The 26,418-nt window shown below is 44.6% G+C and overlaps 2 protein-coding genes across 2 annotated transcripts; one reads left to right on the top strand and one right to left on the bottom strand.

The window, feature by feature from the left end:
* Positions 1 to 2,814: 2,814 nt before the first annotated feature.
* LOC129723753 (uncharacterized) lies at positions 2,815 to 26,418 on the bottom strand. The gene is made up of 4 exons (XM_055678153.1): positions 24,362 to 26,418; positions 24,214 to 24,291; positions 23,933 to 24,142; positions 2,815 to 3,058 (listed from the first exon to the last, which is right to left on the bottom strand). The coding sequence occupies exon 1, from the start codon at positions 26,355 to 26,357 to the stop codon at positions 24,630 to 24,632; it is 1,728 nt and encodes a 575-aa protein (XP_055534128.1). The 5' UTR covers positions 26,358 to 26,418; the 3' UTR covers positions 2,815 to 3,058; positions 23,933 to 24,142; positions 24,214 to 24,291; positions 24,362 to 24,629.
* LOC129723752 (glutactin-like) lies at positions 4,355 to 7,354 on the top strand. The gene is made up of 4 exons (XM_055678152.1): positions 4,355 to 6,190; positions 6,253 to 6,630; positions 6,688 to 7,018; positions 7,077 to 7,354. The coding sequence occupies exons 1-4, from the start codon at positions 5,273 to 5,275 to the stop codon at positions 7,262 to 7,264; spliced, it is 1,815 nt and encodes a 604-aa protein (XP_055534127.1). The 5' UTR covers positions 4,355 to 5,272; the 3' UTR covers positions 7,265 to 7,354.

Here is a 26,418-nt window from a genome sequence, read left to right as displayed (position 1 = left end):
GATCAGAGCCCTATAGAGCGCAAGTTTCGTACGGATCTGTAGGCTACGGCACATAAGCTGGCTACGCAATCCGTAATAATCCCTCTTCGCTGCCGCAATCCGTCTCTTAACCTCACGGCTCACCTCGTTGTCACATGTCACGAGAGTACCAAGATGAACAAATTCGTCGACCACTTCGACCAACACCCGCAGAACTACCATGATTTCTGCCAGACACCATGTACTTTGTTTTGGCAGTGTTTATGGTAAGTTCAATTTTCGCAGCTTCCCTTTTGAGAGCCGTAAAGAACCGACAAGCAGTTAAGTTGTCGGTTAACACCAATTACATCAATGTCGTCCGCGAAACCTTGAAACATGTGGGACTTCGTGATGATGGTTCGCTCCTTTGCACACCTGCCTTTGTATTGCACCTTCTAAAGCTATGTTGAACAGCAAGTTCGAGAGCCTGTCGCCTTGCTTCAGACCATCTAGCGTCATAAACGCGTCCAAAAATTCGCCCGCTGTTCTGACGCATGATGTGAAACCGTCAAGCGTCGCACGTAACAGTTTAGGTTTATGTTGATAAACAGATAATGTGTCTGCAAGTTGTGTTCCCGAAACTTGTCGAGGATCTGTCGCAAGATGAGCATCTGGTCCGTTGTAGATCACCCCACTCGAAAACCGCATTGGTATCCTCCAACAAAGGCTTCATGCAACGGCTTGAATCGTTGGAACAATATACGGGAAAAAATTTTGTAAGCGGAATTGAGGAAGGTTATGCCTCTATAATTACTATAATCGAGTCTATGTCCCTTCTTGTAGATAGGGCATATGAGACCTTTCAACCAGTCCGTAGGTAGTTGTTCCTCAGACCATACCCTTAGGATAATCTGGTTAATTGCACTACACAGCCGCTCGCTCCCCTTTGTGGTTCTTCAGCTTTTTGCAAGCATTTTTGACCTCATCCAATGTTGGTGGGTCCTCAGCTTGTCCGTCCTCCCCAATATCTATCCTGTTCCCCTCGACGACTCTTCTACCTTCCTCACAGTTCAACACCACTTCAAAATGTTGCTTACAATACCTGGCCACCTGCGATTATTCGGTAATCAGGTTCCCATTTCGTGACAGGTACTGGCACGGTCCGGTTCCTGATTCCGTTAATCGTTACAAAGAATCTCCTCGTGTCGTGCCTGGTGAAGCAATTCTCCGCCTCTGCGAGGTCGAGATCGTAGTACTCACGTTTCTTACGACGTTGAAGCCTCTTTCGGCAGCTCTTGCCTCCCAGTATTTCTCCCGCATCTGACGCGTCACACGATTAGCTGCTACTAACGTAGGCGTAGGCCCGGTTCTTCTCTACCGTCACCTCTATACAATCAGCATCGAACCACCCACTACACGTGGTTCCCGATGTCATGCCTGTCACTTCTCGCGCTGTCTCGCTGACCGCATCACCGCATGTGCTTCCACTGCTCGTTCGGGTCCACTCCAGCTGGTTCACCGATCCGTCTATCTCCTTCCGCTGATAACATCTGGATGGCCAGACGTATCTTCCTCGCCGATTTTCATTGAAATACGTTGGACAACTGGGTGCGAATCTTGCCGACCACGAGAGAGTGATCCAAGTCGATGTTTGGCCCTCGAGAGGACCGCATATCTTTGACGTCTAACGGGTGCCAGCCGTCGATCAGCATGTGGTCGATCTGAGAGCAGGCCTCTCCAATTGGGGTGTTTCCAGGTGTGCTTCCGAATGTTCAGGCGTGCAAAATGGGTACTACAGATGGCCATTTCGCTGGCCGCGGCGAAGTTCACTAACTTCAAGTCGTTGTCATTGGTGGTAGACTGAAGGTTTTCCCTACCAATCACGGGACGAGAGAACTCTCGTCCGACTTGTGCGTTCATATCTCCGATGACGATCTTTATGTCATATTTTGGGCACTCTCCATACGTTTTCTCAATAAGCTCATAGAACTCTTCCTTTACGTCATCGGTTCTATCGTTTGTCGGCGCGTACACGTTGATAAGGCTGTAACTAAAGAATCTGTCCTTGATCGTCAATAAGCATAGACGGCCATGTAGTAGATGTGGTACTTGGTGGCCCGTGGTCGGATCAACCGCCCGGATTTCACGTTCTCCTTGTACCTGCTACCTCTATTTTTGCCTTCCGTCGCTCTCTGGCTAAGACGCCCGCGAGTGCCGGCTCGAGCAGAGTCCTAACATTCCAAGTGCCAAGTTTCCAATCGTTGTCCTTTTTCGTTTGCCTAGGTCTATACCGATTGTTTCGCTTCGTATCATTCTCTGGATTGTTTGTAGTATGTTAATTTCAGCATGCTTCCTTACTAGGGCTGTGATGCCTAGTCTCGCGACGGGGCTGGGAGACAGACGCTCAGGCAAACTGCTTTCCAAAGAGAACAACCCCCCTTCCTAGTCAGCATTCGACCAAGTTCCCACCGGTTCACCGATCTTTCCTTGGTTGCTCGTATTCCAGTCGGTATCACGTAGGGGTAGGGATAGGAGTTGCTGGGCATTATGCTATACACCACACTGGGGTCTATTTTATGTCAACTAGTGCGGGTGTACTGCTGATACGCACTGCCCAGCCGTTTATCAATCTAAGATATCACCCGTCGAAGATATCACCCAAGAATTTCCAAGAGATCAACGTTCATTTGCAGGTAGGTATAATAACAAATGGAACCCTTCTCGTTGAATAACTTTTTTTAACAAAACTTTCCCTATGAGTGAAGTTTTTAACGCGAAATTGTTTTCTTTTAGATTCAGGAATGCGGGACCACCACCAAATATTTTGACTTGAAAAAGTGCTCCGCCGAGTAAAAGGTCTGGGAGCCCCTGTACTGGAAATATTGGTTTTTGATTACATTATTGATAATTTTTTGAGCGAGAACCCTGTGAAGAAATTTTTAAAAAATAGGTGACCAACGTTTGTTATGTTTTCAATGATAAATAAAGGTACGTACGCGGGCATCCACAATCGTAAATCAGGCTCTGGTTAGGGGTCAATAGCCAACAAACAATTTAGTTGTATAGCAGCTTACTAAAATTTAGTTCAGCAAAAATTCGCCTAAAAGCATCACAACGAATTGTAAATCAGTAAAATTGTTAGTTGGGTAGTTTCGTCTTCTTGAAAAATGTCCTCATACAAATTTCTAGCTCAATCGGACTTCGAAAAGTGGTACCTCAAAGCGATCAAGATATCACTTTTTCGACTGATGAAGAAAAGCATAGATATCGATTTTTTTATGCCAAATATCGACGTTTAGAGCATTTTTAGGATTTTTGGCACAAAAAGGTTGATATCGTCATTTTCACGAAACGAGCTGTGCTGTTTTTTTTATCAGCCGAAAAGGTGAAGCTTTGAGGAAGCAGGTTTTTTTTCCAAAAGAAAAAGAGATTTCAAATAACACCAGAACACCAGATGGTAGCACTGTCTGGTACCGTATTGCTAGTACTATGAAACGTTACCCAAATTGGGATTTCTGCTTGAACGTCTGTCTTTGACGAAACTCTTGAGCTCTACCGCTAAACGAAATTTGAAAGTCAATTTTTTCCCGTACATCTCATTGGCACCCTACTCCAGGTGCAATAATTTCACTGATTTGATGTGTCTAGATGAATCGTTTATCAGAAAAAATAAAAACAATACTGATATCTACGAAAACAGGATGTACAGGTTCGATTACCGAAAAAGGTTTATAGTTAAATGCAAGTGACGAAATTGGAGTTTATCTGGTGTTCGAGAAAGTGGGGAAAACAGGATTATAAATAAAGGCACAGATAAATTGGAAGCGTACTGTTGATTGCATAGTGGTATTCAAAAAATAAAAAAGAGTGTTGAAAAATAAAATAAATTAATGGTCGCAGTGACGATGTTCGCGCGCTGTAAAGAAATTTTACTCGCTCTAGTGATATTTAAAAAAACACGTAGAAAGAACCTTCAGTAGCTCGATTTCGTTTGCATGTAATGCAATTGAACCAGTTCATTTTGTTCAGTTTCATTCTACATGTATCTTCAAATTATTTCTTGAGGACGTTTGAAGTTCGATCAAATCAGCCCAACCAATGTCGAAGATAACACAATAACATGCAATAACATTCAGCATCAATCATATTGACCCATGAGTCAGCAGAAAAAAACTTACAACTCTATCAATCAAACTCTAACCGTGATGGCGAAAACCGTGAAGCTACTCCGTTCAGAAGTGTGCGCGTTCAAAGAACGGTACCCTGTCGCGTCGAAAATGGACATCGTGCGGCAGTTCGTAGACACCGGATACGCCCGTTCCGGCATCAACAACATCTTGGCACAATCAGTAACAATCAGGGCATTGAAAAAGCCCGATTCCAGACGGCCGATGACCCTGAGTGAAAAGAAGCTCCAAAGGATGCTGAAGGGGAGGACGCCTGATTAAGATGGTCAAGTTGATTTTCCCGACGAATCACGAAGTGGCGGTGGTGATGGTGATGGAACCTATCGCAACCTTAGGGTACTTCGTATTTTGTTTCCATCACGAAGGAAGTGAGCACCGAGGTTAAGTTTATTTCACAAACCCCACGAAGGGGCTGCTATGGCTGACAATCAGCGAGAAGGGGATGTCAAAGCTGCTCTTCTTTCGCTCCGGACTGGCCGTGTACGAGAAAATTTATAGTACGAAGTGCCTGCCGGAAGTTGCGTCATTCATCAAAATATATCATAAGGCCAGATCTGGTGTCGGCCCACTGAAGGTTGAATATCGATGTGGTACCCAAATTGGCGAACCCGCCCAAAGTTGCGCCTCATCGAGGATTCCTGGGCAAACCTGAAGCGTAAAATCTATTTCAAAAAATTTGTCGCGAAAATTTAGGAGTGATTGATAAACAAAACGTAGAAAGAACTCAAAAACATGCCATATTTTTTACCACCTCCGAAAATAGTTCATTTTTTTACGCATGCATTAGCAGAAATTATCTGATTGTCTGTGATTTTGCGTTCATTAATTTCTGGGAGGTTAGGGGTCTAAAATTAACCGTCTACAGGCGTCATGACAACCGACGTCAATATTTCAACCGCAATGAAATTCACTCATAGCACTGTTGTCTAAGCTGTGCTGATTAAATCCGGCAAGCCTTATCTGTACTTAAGCTGTATAAAGGCATTGGTTTCCGTTAGGGCTTACTGTTACTACTTTCACCCGTTCGTCGGCTATAAAAGAGTGTGTTCATGTGCGGACTCTCGTCAATAGCACAAAGTGAGTGAAGTCTACCGTTTTATGAAGTTCTAAGAAATTTCGGTTCAACAATGACTACAATTTGTGGAACAATCTTCAAGAGTGAAGTTTTAAGAAAAAGTATCGCACCAAATCGAATCGCCGTGAGATTGTTTTCGAGCGTTGAAAATCATGACCATCCAATAGTGGAGTTACCAGGGCTGGGAACACTGAAAGGATCTAGTACGCGTGGTGCCTGGACAGGAAGTAAAATTTATCAGTTTCTGAACATCCGTTATGCAGAACCAGCAGATGGGAAAAAGCGCTTTAAGCCACCAATTCCAGTGAAGCCATGGGAGGGTGTTTTGGATGTGTCTATGCCTAAGCTAGGATCACCAGTGTTAATGGACATGAAGAAGTACACACCAGACCAACTGGCTCAAAATCATGAAGACTGCATAAACGTTTGTGTGTATACTAAAAATTTAAATGCAAAGAAACCGGTTATTGTCTACATCCATGGTGGAATGTTTTTCACTGGAGCAGCGAGTCATTTTCCACCGAACTACATCATGGAAAAGGATGTAGTTCTAGTTGTGCCCCAGTATCGTTTAGGACCACTCGGTTTTATATCCACAAGGACGGAGAACATTCCAGGCAATGCTGCAATTCATGATGTGAAGCTGGCACTGGAGTGGGTTCAGAAGCACATTACCCAGTTCGGAGGAGATCCTAATCAGGTTACGGTGATGGCCCAGTCATCTGGAGCATCCATGGTATCGTCGATGCTTTATAGCCCGGCTATTGACACTGAAAAATTGTTCCATAAACTGATCCTGCAATCAGCAGTTTGCTTTACCAATTGGAGTTACGATCATAATCCGGTAGAGAATGCCCGTCGTATTGCTTTGGCAGCAGGATGTGAGCCAAAAGCCTCCAATGAAGAAATTGAACAGTTTTTAATGGAGATAGATGTTCCACGACTTTTGTCGGGGTTCACCAAGCACTATGTGAGTATTTCTTAGAAACTAAGATGAATAAAGGTACAGATTTGCTAACTCAACTCTAATAGCGTTATCAGATGAACAATGAAGGCGTCAACCAAATTGGTGGTTGCCGACTCGTAACTGGATGTCCTCATCAGCTCTATCCTGAGCTTCCGTACCATGCTATGCGAAAAGGAAAAGTTCGCAAGAATCTTCCCATGCTAATAGGAACCATGCAGCAAGAGGGGTCCTTCGCTTTACTAGATATATTCATAGCGTTGGGATCTAAAAATCTTCTGCAGCAAAAATCATTGCCTTCACATATGCTCTTAGATGAGATCAATAGAATCATGGGTATGGATGATCCAAGTTGTGTAACCAGAACTCTACAGTCTCTGCTGTTCTATAACCAAAAGCTACTCAGACAGAATAATTTGATGAAGATGATTCCGGCGATGGCAGATGTGAGTGTCTTACTATAGCAATTTCTCTAGTTGAACTGACCAGACTTTTATTATCAGTCAGCGGCAGCATGTCTCGTGAAAGGTTCGGTACTCAAACAAGCGCAGTTGAACTCTGTGTATCAACCGAACAGCACATTTCTGTATAGCTTTGACTACGCTGGACAACATACTAGATTTGGCTATGGGTTCGATGTTTCGCAGTTTCCATTCACAGGAGGGGTACATCACACGAATGATTTGTTGTACCTGTTCCCGTACCCAGCGGAAGCATCGCAGCTTAACGAGGCTGACTCCCAAATGGCGAAGCGTACAGTTGATCTTTGGACTTCTTTCGCCATTGAGGGAGTGCCTTCCGCGGAAGGGCTTCCAGTGTGGCCTAGTATGAGAGGTTAGACTTTGTTCTCAAAATTAACGTAGAGATCTCATTTTTTTTGTTTCTTGTTTAGATGCTTATGGGCCATACCTGAAAATTAATCAGAATTGCACAGTAGCAGAAAACTATGCGCAAGAATTCACGGTAACAATGCAAGACCCAGCCTCGATTGCTAAGTCAGTGGAGCAGCGTTCTGAACTTGATGTGCAAACACCTCCGGTAAGAGATAAGCAGCAGTACCGGAAAGCAGTTGTTCAGTAAAAACTGTAGCAGTAGGAGAAATCAGTGAATTTGTACAAATTTAGAAATAATATTTATTTATTATTTGTTCTAAGCAACATTAAGACAGATTTTGTATATACAAAGAGGAAATCATGTAATACATTCAGTGACTTTTAAAGTAAAGATATGTGTATGTGCAATGTACTGGAGTTTCACTTCGTCTTCGTCTTTCAAGGTGCGATGCTCATGTTTGAATCATGGATGGGAGTTTTTATGTTCTTTAGGTAAAGAGAGGAGTTTTCTCTACTATGTTTGAGAGATTTCCTGAATTTCAAATTTCTAAGAGGTGTTTAAAGTTCGAATACCTCTTGTTGAATATCTTTTCAAAAACAAGTATGTACTTTACGTGAACTTGTTCAAAAATCTATGCAGTATAACAATACTGCCCCTAATTCAAAAATTGGCTAATATGCCATAGGCCACATATTAGCATTTTCTCACCCATCTTAAAATAAATAAATCTTAAATCGGACAAAAACTGAGCTCAAAACGGTGATTTTGAAAAAACCGGATTTGCATGGTTTTAGTATGTTTCACAAAGCGAAATATCGAGTATATATGAGCATTGATAGTAATGCGCTAATATCTAAAAGTGGTAGTTAAAATCTGTCTTATATTGAGTGAAAAAGTGTCAGGAATCATTTAGTAGGTGTCTGATCCACGCAGATCGTGCATCTCCTTCCACCGCGCAGATCCACTGCGTGCGAGGCCTACCACGGAGTCGACGGCCTCTTCCTGGTTCTCTACTGAAGATAGTTTTGGCGGCTCTCTTGTCAGGCATCTGGCTATATATCCAGCCCACTGAAGCCTGCCCCGCTGTATTACCTTTATATCAAAATATTTGTATACCTGGTAAAACTCGTGATTCGTGCGTCTGCGCCACACTCCTTCTTCATGTTTACCGCCAAGTATCGATCGGAGAGCTTTACGCGCAAAAAATCCGAGCACTCGTCGATCAGCTTCCTTCAGCGTCCATGCTTCATGTCCGTAAAGGGCCACCGGGAGTATCAGCATCCTATACAGTGCTAGTTTTGTGCGAGTTTGCAAACTACGGGACCTTTGCTGGTTACGTAGTCCGTAGAAGGCCCTGCTCGTAGCTGCAACGGCCCTACGGTCGATACCGATGATATCGATGTCGTCCGCAAAACCAAGAAGCATGTGAGATTTTGCAATGATCGTACCATTTCTTTGCACGTTTGCCCTTCGTACTGCACCTTCAAGGGCGATGTTGAACAGTAAGTTAGAGAGCGCATCCCCCTGCTTCAGTCCATCCAACGTTACGAACGCGGCTGATGTCTCGCCAGCTATCCACACGCATGATTTTGATTCCTCCAGCGTCATACGACTCAGCATGATCTGCCACAGCTTGTTTCTTTTCACTGAGTCGTATGCCGCCTTGTTTAAATCCATAAACAGATGGTGCGTTTGCAGGTTATACTCCCGGAACTCATCGAGAATCTATTGTAGGGTGAAGATTTGATCCGTCGTATGACGCCAATGTCGAAAACCAGCCTGGTATTCGCCAACAAAAGATTCCGTGAACGGTCTAAATCTGAACAATAAGATACGGGAGAGCACTTTATAGTTGTAGTCATAGTTATGATTGAGCATCGTAATGCCTCGATAGTTACAACAATCCAATCGATGACCTTTCTTATAGTCATTGTCTCGCGAGAGAGGGATTTCAGATTTCATCGCGGTGCTTTCTGGAAGCTTATCAGATAAAAATCGTCCGTCGTTCTTTTCTAGTATGTGCGTTGATTTGCTTTTTAGTGTGAGAGCAGTTGTTTCTGCAGTGCAAGTATGTTCTCCTGCACTCTAGAGATTTTCTGAGGAGAAAAGACAAGCATGCTTATAAATAGGGCATATGAGGTCTTCCAACGTTCGGCATTTGTTCATCCGCCCAGATCCTCAGTATTATCTGGTGGATCCACCTCCCTGACACCGTAATCTCATTACCTATAGTTTGACAGTACCCCCATTATAACGAACCCCTCGATGCCGAGCCCCAAACAACAATGGCCGCAAAGGGAAGACATCTGACTCGCTCTTCACTCCCATTCAGTGTTGCCTAATCTATCGATGCCGCTGTTTATAGCAGTGTGAAGCACAGCAGTATAACATTCCATTTCATTCCCGCGTATACAAAAAATACAGGCTACGAATGTGTCAGGGAGGTGGGTGGATCGCATAGTACAGCCGCTCGCTTCCCACTTTTAGAAGTTCGGCCGGGATACCGTCCTTACCGTTTTTCAGCTCACTAATCGCCTTTTTCACCGCCTCCTCTGTTGGTGGCTCCACAGCTTGTTCGTCACTCGTAATCGTTATCCTGTTCCTGCTCATCCGGCTCCTCACCGTTTAATAACGCCTGAAAATGCTCCTTCCACCTGGCTGCAACCGTCACACACTGGGGAAAAATGAACCCAAATTCTTACTAATTAGAAGCCGCTGGGCTGGCTGGCTTCGAATGGTGAGTCGACAACTTGGAAGGAGCGTCAAACTTAGCTCCGGTCCTCACAAGTTCCTATCTCACGCCTCCACGAGTCATATGATACAATAGACTACCAGTTAAAACATGGACACAACTGGTTGGCATTGCCTGGGCAATGTTGTCATCCGACAATAGCTAAGTGAGAAGGTGCGACGCGATCGTTGGCGCGGTATCCATATCTCGGCGGTAGAGGAAATGCTTCGCCAACCTGAGCGTCTGTCCACCAAGATGGTGCGGCTCAAAACAGCGTCGACACGATGACCCTCCGGCGAGACAGGGGGTTGGGGAAGGCCCAACAAGCCGCCCCGAAAAACACCAAATGTTGCAAATATCGAAGAAGTTAATACGGATCGGAACAATCGGCACAGATCTAGGCGACGAAGTAAGGACTACGATTGGAAACTCGGCACATGGAACTGCAGATCGTTAGGCTTTCACGGCTGCGACAGGATCATATATGATGAACTAAATCCACGCAACTTCGAAATCGTAGCACTGCAGGAACTTTGCTGGTCGGGACAGAAGGTATGGAAAAGCGGACATCGAGAGGCTACCTTTTATCAGAGCTGTGGCACTACCAACGAGCTTGGGACGGGCTTTATAGTGCTGGATAGGATGCGCCAACGCGTGATCGGGTGGCAGCCGATCATTGCGAGGATGTGTAAGTTGAGAATTAAGGACCAGTTCTTCAACTACAGCATCATCAACGTGCACTGCCCACACGAAGGAAGCCGACGATGAGAAAGAAGCGTTCTATGCGCAGCTGGAGCAGGTGTATGATAGCTGTCCGCAACGGGACGTTAAGATCGTCATCGGTGATATGAACGCTCAGATAGGACGGGAGGCAATGTACAGACCGGTGATAGGGCCGAATAGCCTGCACGCCGCATCAAATGATAACGGCCAACGATGTGTGAACTTTGCAGCCTCCCGCGGTATGGTAGTCAGAAGTACCTTCTTCCCCCGCAAAGACATCCACAAAGCCACCTGGAGATCACCTAACTTACAAGTGGAGAACCAAATCGACCACGTTCTAATCGATGGTAAATTCTTCTCTGACGTCATCAACGTTCGCACCTACCGCAGTGCGAATATTGATTCGGACCATTACCTTGTTGCAGTATGCATGCGCTCAAAACTTTCGACGGTGCGAAACACGCGTCAAAGTCGCCCACCGCGACCAAACATCGGGCAACTACGGGACGCCGAGGTTGCACGGGAGTACGCGCAGCAGCTGGAAGCAGCATTACCAACGGAAGAGCAGCTTGGCGCAGCTACTCTTGAAGATGGCTGGAGGGACATTCGATCAGCCATAGGTAGTACTGCTGTAGCGGCGCTTGGTACTATGGCTCCGAACAGGAGAAATGACTGGTTTGACGACGAGTGCAAACAGTTAGTGGAAGAGAAGAATGCAGCACGAGCGAGAATGCTGCAACACCAAACGAGGGCGAACGTGGAGCGCTACCGACGCGCACGGAACAGGCAAAACTCGGTCTTAAGGAAGAACTCCCCAGCGAGCTGTAAAAACACGGTGGTGAATCACTGGCTAAGGCGCTACACTGGGTTATTGCCAAGATTTGGGAGAAGGAGTTAGTACCGGAGGAGTGGATGGTGGATACAGTGTGCCCCATCTTCAAAAAAGGCGACAAGTTGGATTGCTGCAACTACCGCGCAATCACGTTGCTGAACGCCGCCTACAAGGTACTCTCTCAAATTCTGTGCCGTCGACTATCACCGTTTGCAAGGGAATTCGTGGGGCAATACCAAGCGGGCTTTATGGGTGCCCGCGCCACCACGGACCAAATATTCGTGGTACGGCAGGTCCTACAGAAGTGCTGTGAGTATAACGTGCCCACACATCACTTGTTCATCGATTTTAAATCGGCATACGACACAACCGTTCGAGACCAGCTATGTCAGATTATGCACGATTACGGCTTTCCGGATAAACTGACACGGTTGGTCAAGTCGACGATGGATCGGGTGATGTGCGTAGTTCGAGTTTCGGGGACACTCTCGAGTCCCTTCGAATCTCGAAGAGGGTTACGGCGAGGTGATGGATTAACGTGCCTGCTATTCAACATCGCTTTGGAAGGTGTGATACGTAGGGCTGGTATCGACACGAGTGGCACGATTTTTAGAAGGTCTGCTCAGCTCTTTGGCTTCGCCGATGACATTGATATTGTAGCACGAACCCTTGAAAAGATGACGGAGACGTACATCAGACTGAAGCTGAAGCCGGACGAATTGGACTGGCCATAAACGCATCGAAGACCAAGTACATGAGAGGAAGAGGTTCCAGAGAAGACAGTGTCAACCTCCCGCCACGAATTCATATTAGCGGTGATGAAATCGAGGTGGTAGACTAGTTCGTGTACCTGGGCTTACTGGTGACTGCTGACGACAACACCAGCAGAGAAATTCGTCGACGCCTTATGGCAGGAAATCGTGCCTACTTTGGACTCCGGAGGACGCTCCGCTCGAATAAAATCCGCCGCCGCACGAAGTTAACAATCTACAAAACACTGATCAGACCGGTAGTCCTCTACGGCCACGAAACCTGGACTATGCTCGTGGAGGACCAACGCGCCCTTGGGGTTAACGAAACGAAAGGTGTTGCGTACCATCTATGGTAGAGTGCAGATGGAAGATGGATCATGGCGGAGGCGGATGAACCACGAGTTGCATCAGCTGCTGGGAGAACCACTCATCGTTCAAACGGCGAAAATCGGGAGACTACGGTGGACTGGGCATGTCGTTAGGATGTCGGACGACAACCCGGTGAGAATGGTTCTTGATAACAACCCGACTGGAACAAGGCGACGAGGCGCGCAGCGAGCAAGGCGGCTCGATCAAGTGGAAGACGATCTGCGGGGCCTCCGCAGACGACATGGCTGGCGAGCTGCAGCCATGGACCGAGTTGAATGGAGACGACTTCTTCGAACAGCAAGGGACACTTCGGCCTGGAGCTGACTGGTAAGGTAAGTAAGGCTGGCAACCTGAAATATAGCATTTCTTATGTAAAATTGGGCAATGAATCGATTGGTGATAGTTTCATCCTGTGCAGGGCACGAGAAAAGGTCTATATTTCCAAAAATACGCAAGAATATGGTGAAAAGGGGGAAAATAGACCATTTTTAGTGCCCTGCACAAAATGAAACCTTCACCAATCGATTTATCGACCAATTTTACATGAGAAATACTATATTTAAGGTTGTTGGTCCAGCGGCGATTATTTAGTGGAAATGTGGGTTCCGGTTATTCCGCTAAATAATCGCCGCTAGACTGGCAACCTGTAATATAGCATTTCTTGTGAAATTGGTCAATAAATCGATTGGTGATGGTTTAATTTTGTGCAGGGCACGGAAAATGAGCTATTTTGCGCCTTTTCACCCTATTTTTGCGTATTTTTGGAAATATAGACCTTTTTTTGTGCCTTGCACAGGATTACATAATTTTACATAAGAAATACAATATTTCAGGTTGCCAGGCCAGCGGTTTCTCATAAGTGAGAATTGGGGTTCTTTTTTTCTCAGTGTGCAATACTTCTGAAATTCTGTTAATTATTTTTCATCAGAAACCTAGAGCTTCTTCTCTCAAACCAAAAACAAACAAAAAAAAAACTACTCAATCACCATACTTTGTTAACATAGATCAGATACGGACCTGAATTGATCAAACGAAATTCAATTATGTTTGGTTGTTAAAATTGTTCAGAAGATAATATAATGGTGCTTATTACGGGAGTCACTTCACGGTGAAATCAGAGTGAAGTGAACAAAATCCTATTACGGGACTCACGTAAGTGAGAAAAACGTCGCGAAGTGACATCTGCCGTGGAATCTGGGTTATTATGAGTGTCATATCAGTGAAGTGAGAACGGAAAATGCGACATTCCGCGTGGAATTATTTCACGATCATTTTGAGCGGTGAAATGATTCCACGAAGATGCCATAAGTCTTAAAGTTGATTGATTTGTGATTTAATGGTAAATATTGGATTTATTCTTCAGTAACGAAGCGAATCAGAGTTTGATCCGTGCCTTAAAGCGGTCAAATTTTCATTTTTTGCCCGATGAAAAAAATGCAAACTAGTTCAGGAAATTTTCGATTCCGAAAAAAACATTTTTTTTGATGCCGAATGTCTTAGAAATGCAAAACACGTCAAGAACTGGTGGTATCTAATAAGCACCAATATATATGTAATATCTTGTTGTATAGGGTAACCCATTTCCGCTTGCTCAAGTAAAAGAGGACAATCCATCTTCTACTATATAATCTCCCCCTGCTATCCACGCTACTCGAAACACGCGCACCATACAACGTATGGCAACAAACAAGAGTGATAACGATTGACATGTTGGAAGCGAAGTCCGGTTTCTAAAATCATATGTTATGAATGATAACAGAATGTTATCATTTGAAGCTTGCTTTATTTGAAATCCGGAACAAATGAATTTGCTCTTTCTCGGAATAGGTTTTACTTAGGAAACATGTTCAGTTATTATAGTTTTAGAAACGAATAAAGGAAAATTTTTACTACAGTCGTCGGATGAAATCGCGAACTATCTTTGGAATTCGCGCCATTATTTTCTACAAACACACTTGACAGGTTTTCCAAATCCCACCATCTGTGCATCACTTTTTCAGTCTTCCTAATTTTTCTCCTGGGTACTTTTTGATTAGACAGAATTGGGTGGTTGACATTCTTTCTACAATAGACTACCAGTTGAAACATGGACACAGTTGGTTGGCGTTAACTAGGCAATGTTGTCATCCGACAATAGCTAATAATAATAGGTGCGTTGAGGCGGTCACCACGTGGTCGGCTACGAATTTTCAGTGCCACTAGACTCGGGAATAGTTAATGCGTTATCTACGAAAATACTTTCTTATGTTTTCGTCGCCATAACAAACATGATGATGTGTTTTCACAAGTGACGTATCAACTATTACTGAGTGGTAAGCAAAATTCGAAGTCGGCCATTTATGGATTCAACACACGTCCACCTTAACCATATCTCGGCGGTGGAGGAAGTACTTCGCCAACCAACAAGCTTGGGACTGGTTTTATAGTGCTGGGTAGGATGCGCCAGCTTTCAGCTTTCAAATGTTGAAACGCGTCGTCCTCTCTGTGCGAGATTTCAGCACGCTCGACAACCGTGCGCGGATCTTACACGCAAAACTTTTCCTTATTACTTTAGAAGCAATAGCGCAAAATTGCCTTTTAGGTAACAAACCTATTACTTAAAAGGCAACAAAATTCTTCCCCAGTCAAGTAATAACACATACTGTCATATATTTAGCACGTGTTACGGGAGTACGACTATCTAATAATGGTCGTTTCAACCACATGCAAGATTTTTTCTGTCGAAAACTGCTCCCTTTCCATCTAAAGTAAAAAAAAAAAAAATCACACACCGTCGCATATGTTGCACATGTTACAAGTTTCTTCAATCTCCAATTCATCCGATGTTCGTGTATTAGTTCGCTCGTTGCATGCATACGGAGTAGAGAAAAAATATGACAAGAGCTGCCAAGCAGCATTTTCCCTGTCATAGCGTATGCAAACGTTGATGATTTCAAATTGAAATGCGTCTTGAAATGACATTACGATCTGTAAACTGCGTTAGAGAAAAACAAAAACATTCGCTTTCCTGCAAGATATCTAAAGCACATACTCATTGGTTCATGGAAACTCATTCGCACCTGTTTGAAAATACAAAACTCGTGCCTATCCAGAACAATATTCGCAACTTCGGCAACTCTAGTCAGACAGTATTACATACAGGTCGGACTCGGTTATATACAGTCTCCGAAAAATTTTCACTATATATAATCGAATCAGAAATTTTTTTTTTTTAATTGTTGATCTCCTTTCCCCCTTTGCCATGTTTTTTGTTTAAATTTTCCGTATGGGTTGCAACACTTTGCCAACCCAACACTCTTTCCCGTTTCCTGAACGTTACATAATTTGTAAACGTTCCCTCACGATATTTTTGTTTTAGATCAGCTTTTTTTTTACTTTAAACATTATGGCTCAAAAATCAACGTTTTGGGTCAAAAAATTTTGCGTTAAGTCATATTGGACTGAAGTGAACGTCCATTAATTACGTACCGTAAATAAAAACTATTTTCGACCCCCTTTTTCCTCTAGGTAAATTTTTAGTATTGATTGCGACGTTTTGTCAGATCTTTACCTCCCTCTAAGCGTTACGTAGTTTTGGACGATCCCTATACGACATTGCTGCTTTAGGTAAGTTATATTTAAAACTAGTTGAACGTTCCCGGCGATGCTCGGGATCAAAGGTTTTAAATTTAAGAATCATTTTTTATAATTCATTACTGCTTTAGAACAACTTACTTAAAAAATATTTCACATCTTATACGTTCATCATCAGTTTAAATACTTCAATATTTTGAGAACAGAACACACATAAATTGGAAGTCGCCATATCGGATTTCCAAACGACGAATGGAGTTCCACTTTCGGAATTATTGAAATAGTTGGCCAAATACCACTTTAGGTTATTTTTCTGAAGCCGGAAGCCGCCGTTTTGGAAAATGTTGTGTGGAGTCATCCCAGTTTCGAATATACCTATACTGGGTGATATTCGGGCTATTTGACAATCGTTTACAGTAAAAGCTCTGTTTAGGAAATTCGAGTAAGTAAGAAGAATTGAGTATGACCATTCATGCTTATTTCTCCTCTATAATGAAATCTAAAGAGATGCTTGTGATCTTTTTCAAAACGAAAATGTTTGTTGGTGTCCAAGGAACACGTCTGAGAAGAAGTGAAAGTTTTCTGATAACTAACAATTGTGCTTTAATCCACAAAACTATTTAGAAATAAAAAATGACTTTCAATGCTTAAGTCGCCTCTTAATCTATGTTCAAACCAATGAAATGGGACCTTTCCTCCAGCTAAATGTTCCAAGATCTAGTTTGGGTAAAGGAAAAAAAGTAAATCGAATCCCGTAATGTGTTACTATTCACAAATCTACGAATATATCAGAAATGTTAATTTTCTATGCTCGACTCGCACTGATTCAAAACATGGATTTTCTACAAAAAAATATTTGGAAATATTAAAGAAACAACGAACATTTTATTGAAAGAAAAATCACATGTCATCGTTTGAATTTTGATTTAGATGCGACTTGAGCTTATGCTTAAAAAGTCAAAGTTTTGAATGTATTATATGTTTTTCAAAAACAAAAATCACAGAGAGTATTTTAAGGTGTTTCTTTGTATGCAGAAAATCATCTTCAAAAATGCTTCGAACATACGTAGTTTTTTGAGTAATATGTCAGCTTTTAGCAATAAGAGACGTGTTATTTTTTCTCAAATGTCTTTCCTGAACATTAACTAACATTTTATTGGAAAACAATCACATATCATAGCTTTGAATTTTGATTTGCAGACAAATTAAGCCTAAATATTCATGATTTTGCACGTTTTACTTAGTTTTGTGAATGATTTCTACATTTTCAGTAATCAGATACCTAACATTTCTTCTCAAATTTCATTCCTGAACATTAACAATCATTTCATTGAAAAAAAAAAAACACATGTCATCGCTTTGAATTATGATTTAGAGATAAATTAAGCCTAAAAATCTTGGTTTTGCATTTTTCACGTAGATTTATTAAAATTATTTAAATTTCAAATGATCAGGTACTTATTATTTTCCCTTAATTTAATTTTAAAAAAATCACAGATCATAGATTCGAATTTTGATTTAGAAGCAAATTCAGTATGAAAAGGCATGATTTCGCATGTTTCACGTAGTTTTGTGATTATTATCTCGAATTGTAGTAATCAAATACCTGTTATCGAATGTTTTTCTTGAACATCAACGAACTTTTTAATGAAAAAAAATTATATGTCTTCTCTTTGAGTTTTGGAGACGAATTGAGTATAAAAAGTCATAATTTTGCATGTCTTACGTAGTTTTGTGAATAATATTCCAAGTTTTAGTAATTAGCTATCAATTATTTTTCCTCGAATGTCGTTTCCTGAACATTAACAAACATTTTAATGAAAAAAGGATCTCATGTCATCGCTTTGAATTTTGGTTTAGAGGTAAATTTAGCACAAAAAGTCACAATTTTGCATGTTTTACGTAATTTGGTGAATAATATCTCAAATTGTAGTAATCAGATACTAATTTTTTTTCTCGAATGTCTTTCCTTAACATTACAAACATTTCAATGAATAAAGAATCACATGTCATCGCTTCGAATTTTGATTTAGAGGTAAATTCAGTATAAAAAGTCACAATTTTGCATGTTTCACGTAGTTTTGTGAATAATATCTCAAGTTTTAGTAATCAGATAACAATTATTTTTTCTCGAATGTCTTTCCTGAACGTAACAAACATTTTAATGAAAAAAGAATCACATGTCATCGCTTTGAATTTTGGTTTAGAGGCAAATTTAGCTTGAAAAGTCATAATTTTGCATGTTTTACGTAGTTTTGTGAATAATATCTCAAATTGTAGTAATCAGATACTAATTATTTTTCCTCAAATATCATTCCTGAACATTAACAAACATTTTCATGAAAAAAGAATCACATGTCATCGCTTCGAATTTTGATTTAGAGGCAAATTCAGCTTGAAAAGTCATAATTTTGCATGTTTTACGTGGTTTTGTGAATAATATCTCAAGGTTTAGTAATCAGATACTAATAATTTTTCCTCGAATGTCTTTCCTGAACGTAACAAACATTTCAATGAAAAAAGAATCACATGTCATCGCTTTGAATTTTGATTCAGAGGCAAATTCAGCTTGAAAAGTCATAATTTTGTATGTTTGACGTAGTTTTATGAATAATATCTTAAGGTTTAGTAATCAGATACTAATTATTTTTTCTCGAATGTCTTTCCTGAACATCAGCGAACATTTTCCGGTCAAAAAACCTTTATGTCACCGCTTATTTTTCTGATTTAGAACGATTTCAAATGATGATGATTACTGTACACCACAGAGACGGAGGGAATAATATCAATAAGATCAAGCGTTACGGAATTCCATTTTTATATAGTAGATTGAAAAAAAAAATTTATGATTCGATTATATACAATTTTATATATAATCGAATCATATATAATCGAGTAAATATATAATCGAGTCTGTATATAATCGAGTCCGACCTGTATTTCCATTCCAAGTGAACACTGGGGGACGAAACGAAAGTGTTTTAATTAGACATTTGAGGTTGTAGGTTGAGATTCTGATTATGTGTGGATGAAGGGGACAAAAATGAACCTGATCGTTGCATCAATACAAATGCAGCGAGTGAAGTCTTGCTAACACATGCATTGCGGTGCTTGGTCGTATGTTCTCCTGCAGAAACACATACAAGAGTGTGGCCGTCATAATTTTTATTACTTTTTGGTTATTACTCTTTGTGTACAAGGCGCAGTCATAAGACACAATAAAATAAAAAATTGCCCTGAAGTAAAATAAAATGTTCCCCGTTTGCGTTGGGTGTACGAACGACGAGATAATGGTCAGAGTCAATGTTTGGTCCCCGAAAAGACCTAACATCAGTAACATCCGAGAAGTGCCGACCGTCAATCAGTACGTGATCGATCTGGGAGCAGACTTCTACATTTGGATGCCTCCAGGTGTGTTTCCGATTGGCCGAGCTGCAGGCCACCACGGGTCGGCGCTTGGCGACCGTCGAGGCCATGCACGCGCTGTGTGACCACCGATGGGTGTGCGATAACATCGATTAGTCCCGGACCCGATTCCCCGTAAAAGCCACGGCCACCCGTAAGCAGCTTTGACGGAGCGAGTAGTGCCGCTCCCATCACCCAAATGCACTAACCTGCCTATTGGGACTGATACCAGTAAGGTCCCAATTATGGTGTTTTGGTCGCTGTGTTTTTAGGTTTTTGAGAGGGAATACGATTTCATACCACGACGTTGGGCTGGCACCTGCACCGAGCTCCCTTAGTAAAGTCGTGTGACAACGGCTTGAAACGGCGAGGTGGCATACGGCTGCAGGGGTCTCCGTCCCGTAAAACCTGGCAGGCCTTCCAGTACGTTCCGCGGCCATTGCCTGATGGGAATCAGGCAGGAGTGGGATCAGATGCCCTTTCCTGACTTACGCCGGTCGGGTGGCGTCATAGTTACTCATGAGGGGCTATGACGACCTCCACTAGCCATGACCTCACTGCTCCGGCATAGGCCACCATGGGACCATATAGGCGACCACTCCACCATGACCAAGGATAGCGGCTGGAAGGGGGACCCTTTTAACAACAATGTTTTCTTTTAAAATTAATGAGGAAGAGAAGGTAGCGGAAGGGGCGGACGGGTTAATAAACCCGTTTGCCAGGCGGGGCATCGCCCGGTCTCCACCGAGACTGGCCGATGCCGGTAAAGGCGACACCGATTCTGCTTTTCGTAATTCTGCCTTTCGTGATTCTGCCTTTTGATTTTCTGCCTTTCGTAGGAGACCCGATTGGACCACCGTGGTGAATAAGAAGCGGGAACGACGCGCGAAGCGCGGCGACCGCAATAAGAAGCCGCAAGGGGCGAGTAGGCGGAGCAAGGGTGACGCGCTCATTTTCAAGACCGATGCGTCTAAGTACGCCGAAGTCTTGAAGGCCATGAGAGGCGAACCCAAGCTCAAAAACCTCGGCACGGACGTCAGGTCAATTCGTCGGTCACGCACCGGGGAGATGATCCTCGAACTCCGCAAAGAGGCGAAGGGCAAGGGCTGTGCCTATAAAAAGACGGCCCAGGAAGTGCTAGGCGAGGAGGTTCAAATCCGAGCCCTCACTCCTGAAGTGACTCTCCAGCTTAAAAACCTGGACGAGATCACCGAAGGGTGCGACATAGCACAAGGCTTCGAACGAGAGTGCGGAGTGGTAGTGACCGCAGAGGCAGTTCGTCTCTGCAGGGGCCCGGCCGACACCCAGGTTGCAACCATAAAGCTTCCACTAGCGGAGGGTAACAAGGCCCTGAAGAAGGCCACGTTGAAGGTGGGTTGGTCGGTCTGCCCTCTGGGCACCGTCCAACAGCCTGACGTTTGCTTCAGGTGCTTTGAGCGGGGGCATAAATCCTGGTCGTGCAAAGGGCCCGACAGGTCCAATTTATGCCGCCGCTGCGGTGGCGCAGGTCACAAGGCACGGGACTTCGTTGCACCTCCCAAGTGTCTGGTATGCACCGGTAAACGGGACGCCAAACACGCCATGGGAGGCCCCAAATGTCCGGCTGCACGGCCGGCTACTAAACCGCAGGCTTAGGGTGATACAGTTAAACCTGAACCACTGCTATGCGGCGCAGCAGTTGCTACACCAAGCGGCTGCTGAGTCGTTGTCGGACGTGGCCATCGTCTCGGACCCATACCGGACAAGTCTGGGAAGACGGCCATTTGCCTCCAGAGAGGGGTACGTTATAGCCAAAGTGGATGGAGTATTCTACTGCAGTTGCTATGCTCCGCCAAGTTGGTCTACCGAAACGTTCGCGCAGATGGTCGATCAAGCAACCGTGGAACTGACGGGCCTATGGCCGTTGGTGGTTGCGGGTGATCTCAACGCTTGGGCTGTCGAGTGGGCAAGTCGCTGTACAAACCAGAGGGGCCAGGTTTTGTTGGAAGCTTTGGCAAAGCTCAACTTAGACTTGGCTAACGTTGGTACAAAATGCACCTACAGTAGAAACGGTGCCGAATCGATTATCGATGTGACGTTCTGCAGCTCGGGACTGATCACGAACTGGGGGTAGACGACAGCTACACGAATAGCGATCACCAATCGATCCGCTATGAGGTAGGCGTGCGGGAGCAAGCAGCGAGTAGGGCCAATATTCCATCCGTCTACGGCTGGAAAACATTGCATTTCGATGCAGATGTTTTTGGGCAGGCAATTAGATGGAAGCACGAAGGGGGTGAACTTCTCCCGGATGTGGGCCATCTAAATTCGATGCTGTCATGGGCGTGCGACGCCACGATGCCTAGGACTCGTCCGCCTAGAGAGGGTAGGCCACCGACATACTGGTGGAGCGATACGATAGCAGGCCTGCGCAATGCATGCCTCCGTGCAAGACGGAGGATGCAACGCGCACGTTCCAACGAGCAAAGAGCGAAACGCGGTGCCGCATTCAGATCCACTAAGGCAACGCTTAAGAGCGCAATCAGAGCCAGCAAACGAGCCTGTTTCGAACGACTCTGTGCCAGTGCCAATTCGAACCCGTGGGGTGACGCCTACAGGATCGTTATGACCAAGACTAGAGGTGCGCTAGCCCCGGCCGAACAATCACCAGCGATGCTAGAAACGATCACTCAGGGCCTCTTCCCAAGCCACGAACCAAGTCCCTGGCCTCCGGCTGACGAGTCACTACCTACCGTGAGTGACGGCAGCCGTGCAGAGGCTGACGATGCGGTAAGGGTGACGGAAGATGAATTGATCGAGATCGCAAACTCCCTGAAGGTAGGCAAGGCTCCGGGACCAGACGGAATCCCGAACTTGGCCATCAAGACGGCCATCAAAGAAGCTCCCGGGTTGTTCAGGGCGGTCATGCAGAAATGCCTTGACGACTGCCTCTTCCCGGACGTGTGGAAGCGCCAGAGGCTGGTGCTGTTGCCGAAGGTTGGGAAACCACCAGGTGACCCATCGGCATACAGACCAATCTGCCTGCTGGACACGGTGGCCAAGTTGCTTGAGAGGGTAATCCTCAATAGACTGGTGAAATATATAGAAAGTGAGAACGGTCTATCAAGCAACCAGTTCGGTTTTCGAAAAGGTAGGTCCACGGTGGATGCAATTCTCTCCGTCACCAGAACGGCTGAGGTTGCAATCCAACGCAAGAGGAGGGGCATTCGTTACTGCGCGATCGTCACGCTTGACGTGAAGAACGCGTTTAACAGTGCCAGCTGGGACTCCATAGCCTTAGCGCTACGGAGTCTCAGAGTGCCGACGCCGCTGTACAAGATTCTGGGCAACTACTTTCAGAATCGAGTGCAAGTGTATAACACAAACGAGGGTCAGAAAAGCGTTCCGGTTACCGTAGGTGTACCGCAAGGTTCCATCCTGGGTTCGGTACTGTGGAACGCTATGTATGACGGCGTGTTAAAACTAACACTCCCTCCAGGGGTGGTGATCGTGGGCTTCGCCGACGACATAACTCTTGAGGTCTATGGCGAGTCTATTAGAGAGGTAGAGTTAAAGGCCGCGCCATCAATACGCGTAGTGGAAGACTGGATGCACTCCAGGAAACTGGAGCTAGCGCACCATAAGACTGAAGTTATTGTTGTAAATAACAGAAAGTCTGAGCAGGAGGCATCGATTAGTGCCGGTACATGCACTATCGCCTCAAAACGCTCGTTGAAGCTTCTGGGGGTTATGATCGACGACAAGCTCACGTTCGGGAGCCACGTCGATTATACCTGCAAGAAAGCTTCCATGGCTGTGGCAGCGCTATCTAGCATGCTGGCAAACAGCTCGGCGGTCCGTAGCAGCAGGCGCAAAGTCCTTGCTAGCGTGACCACGTCCATACTCAGGTATGGAGGACCAGTGTGGTCCAAGGTATTGAGTACCTCGTGCCATCGCGGCAAAAGTACGTACAGGCTAATGTGCCTAAGGGTCGCGTGCGCATACCGAACAGTGTCGTACGAGGCGGTTTGCGTCCTGGCTGGCATGATGCCCATCAGCATCATCGTCAAAGAGGATGTAGAGTGCTTCGATCAACGCGACACGAGGGGTATACGCAACACCATACGGTCATCTTCAATGGCCAGGTGGCAGCGGGAGTGGTCCAACACTACAAAAGGTAGATGGACACACCGACTCATTCCAGAGTTAGCATGCTGGATTAGTAGGCGCCATGGGGAAGTAACCTTCCATCTGACACAGATCCTGTCAGGCCATGGCTGCTTTAGGCAGTACCTGCATAGGTTCGGGTACGTCCCCTATGTGCCCCGCTTGTACGGGTGCGGAAGAAAGCGCGGAGCATGTGTTCTTCACATGTCCGCGCTTTGAGCGGATACGGTACGAAATGCTGGCAATAAGTGGGATGGAAACCACGCCAGAGAATATTGTTCGGATGACTAAATTTTTCAAAGCTGCACTTTTGGAGTGGCTCAAAAACTAGAATATGCATTTGAATTACAATTTTGTTTACGATTTACATGATCATTACTTACTCAAATAGTCTCCTCCTTCCTTACGATACTTTCTTCCTGAACTCTTTCTACGGTATACTCCTTTCCCGCTTATTTTTCCTATCATTTAATGCATTTATTAATAATTTTACTTGTTACTTTCTTCTCTTTACAGATACTCACAATCAATCACCGTACCAGTCTACGTGACGTTACGGTACTACTCTGGATGGTCAATCGCAGTGTTTCAACCTAGGTAAGTATTTTCATGTTATTTTCTAGCATTTCATCACTATATAAATTTTCTTTAATTTTTTACTTACAGGTCCTCAATCAAAGGATATTTATTCTATTTTTCACTACGGTCCGATCCAGTTCTTCGGTTAAAGTGTGCTACGAAACTGGTAAGTTTTTATTTGTATAAATGATATATTTCCATTACTAGCTTTATTTTAATTTTTTTTTGCTTACAGGTGTCGAGACCAACTAGGTTCACCAAGATTTTCACCTCTTCACTCCTAACACTTATTATAATCCCGAAAGTTTATAATTAAACAGTTGATTAAATCACGTTAGCTTGATATAGCGAAAACTTTGTTTATGTTTTTCTTTTTCCTCTTCTCCTGCTAGTCAGTTTCCGCTGTCGATCTATCCATGACAGATGAGCGTGTTGGCATATTTTTCATTTGCGTTGTTTTGTTTTCGTTTCGTGCGAAATGGTACTCGCCAATTTTACCGTCTACGGTTGATGCCCGGTGATGCGAACATTCCCCTGCCCGTAACATCCGGTAGAGCTTTCTGTACTTCCGGATTTACCATCCTGTATCTCCATCACCGCCAGAGTAGCCACGCCTCGTCGATACACTTTGCCATCCGCTGTTCTTACTTCCGCTTGTCGTATTCTTCCATCGGCTCCCTTTACGACTGCCTGTACGCGCCCTCGTCTCCAATACTTCCGGTTCTTGCCTTCCACCAGGAAGACTAGATCTCCGACTTCCAGTGGCTTCGTGTCCTCGAACCATTTCGGGCGATGATTAAGAGTCGGCAAGTACTCCTGCGACCACCGGTCCCAAAATTTTCTGGCCAGGCCCCGCGATCGGTAATACATGTTGCGCAAAGCTTCATAATATTGATCCGGGTTGTCCAAAACTGCGCCTTCTTTGGTCACTGTCCCACGGATGAAATGGTTTGGTGATAGAGCTTCTTCATCGGCGGACTCCTGTGGAATGTAAGTGAGTGGTCGGGTATTGATTAAATCCTCAGCTTCTGCCAAGGCCGTGGTGAGAATCTCATCAGTCAACCTCCGCCCGTCATCCAGGACCCTCAAAGCTTCTTTGACGGACCGTACCATCCTCTCCCAGACACCGCCCATGTGTGGTGTACCGGGAGGGTTGAAATGCCAGGCTGTGATGGACGAAGTGACCCTTTCCGCACACTCTTTGTGGATCTTCTCGATCTCCTTGGTCATCACGGTGTTCGCTCCATGGAAACACGTAGCGTTGTCGGAGAATATGTGATCGGGAGTGCCTCGCTTGCTCGAGAAACGTCTGATAGCCATCAGGCAGGACTGCGAGCTCAAACTGTACACTACGTCCAAATGCACAGCCCTCACAGCCATGCACGTAAAAACCGCTGCCCATCTCTTCTCTATCCGCCGACCTATGGCTACCTCTACTGGTCCTAAATAATCGACACCTACTGCACTAAATGGTCGAAGATGAGAAGTGGTGCGTTGAACGGGTAACGGTGCCATCAAGGGAGCAGCCGGAACACATCGATTCACCTTGCACCACACACATGCCTCGGTCGCTCGTCGAATCGCTGTACGTGCGTTCTGGATCCAGAATTTCTGACGGAGCTCATTGAACACGGTCTCCCTGTAAGCATGACCGTATTTTTCGTGGTAATGTAGAATTAGCTTCTGCGTTATCTCTTGTTTCCCCGATAGGATGATAGGGAATTTCTTGTCGAACGGGATCGCTTCATTGGACTCTATCCTTCCTCGTACTCGCAGCACCCCTTCAGTGTCCAGGATTGGAGAACGTCTGTACAGAATGCTGGATTTCTCGATTTTCTTCGGTGGTTCACCCGCTTCTAGCTCGAGATTTGCTGTAAGTATATTCATCTCAGCCGGAAAACTGGCGAATTGCGACTGCTCCCAAAGGATTATCTCTGCTAGTCGAAGCTCTTCTTGTTGAAGAGGTTGCTGAATCGTGGAAAACCGTGCTTTTATTAATCGTAGATGATGAGCCGTAGCCTGCGAAGTCAATGTTGGCTTACCAGCCTTTTTCCGGCGACAGTTGGCGACGAACCGGGCCACGGTAGCGGTTACCCGCACCAGTTTCGTCCATCGAGAAACAGCACTCACGTTGACCACTTCATGGAACGTCACTAAACCTCTTGCCTCTTCGGTAGTTTCCTCGAGTTGATCGATAATGGGCCACTGGTTGGGCGATAGAAACAGCATCTTCGGACCATTCACCCAATCCGATCGATATCCAGCGTAGTGGTTTCCAGGAAAGTTTGGC

Source organism: Wyeomyia smithii, chromosome 2 (genome assembly GCF_029784165.1).
Source record: "Wyeomyia smithii strain HCP4-BCI-WySm-NY-G18 chromosome 2, ASM2978416v1, whole genome shotgun sequence".
Lineage (NCBI taxonomy): Eukaryota > Metazoa > Arthropoda > Insecta > Diptera > Culicidae > Wyeomyia > Wyeomyia smithii.
The sequence above is the reverse complement of the archived record's forward strand: the minus strand, read 5'-3'. Positions and strand labels throughout refer to the sequence as shown.

Excerpts from the sequence above, each read along its gene's own strand:
- LOC129723752 (XM_055678152.1), top strand. The coding sequence starts at position 5,273 with ATGACTACAATTTGTGGAACAATCTTCAAGAGTGAAGTTTTAAGAAAA. Across the intron at positions 6,191-6,252 it reads CGGGGTTCACCAAGCACTAT|CGTTATCAGATGAACAATGA; the intron begins GTGAGTATTTCT and ends CAACTCTAATAG. Across the intron at positions 7,019-7,076 it reads AGTGTGGCCTAGTATGAGAG|ATGCTTATGGGCCATACCTG; the intron begins GTTAGACTTTGT and ends TTTCTTGTTTAG.
- LOC129723753 (XM_055678153.1), bottom strand. The coding sequence starts at position 26,357 with ATGCTGTTTCTATCGCCCAACCAGTGGCCCATTATCGATCAACTCGAG.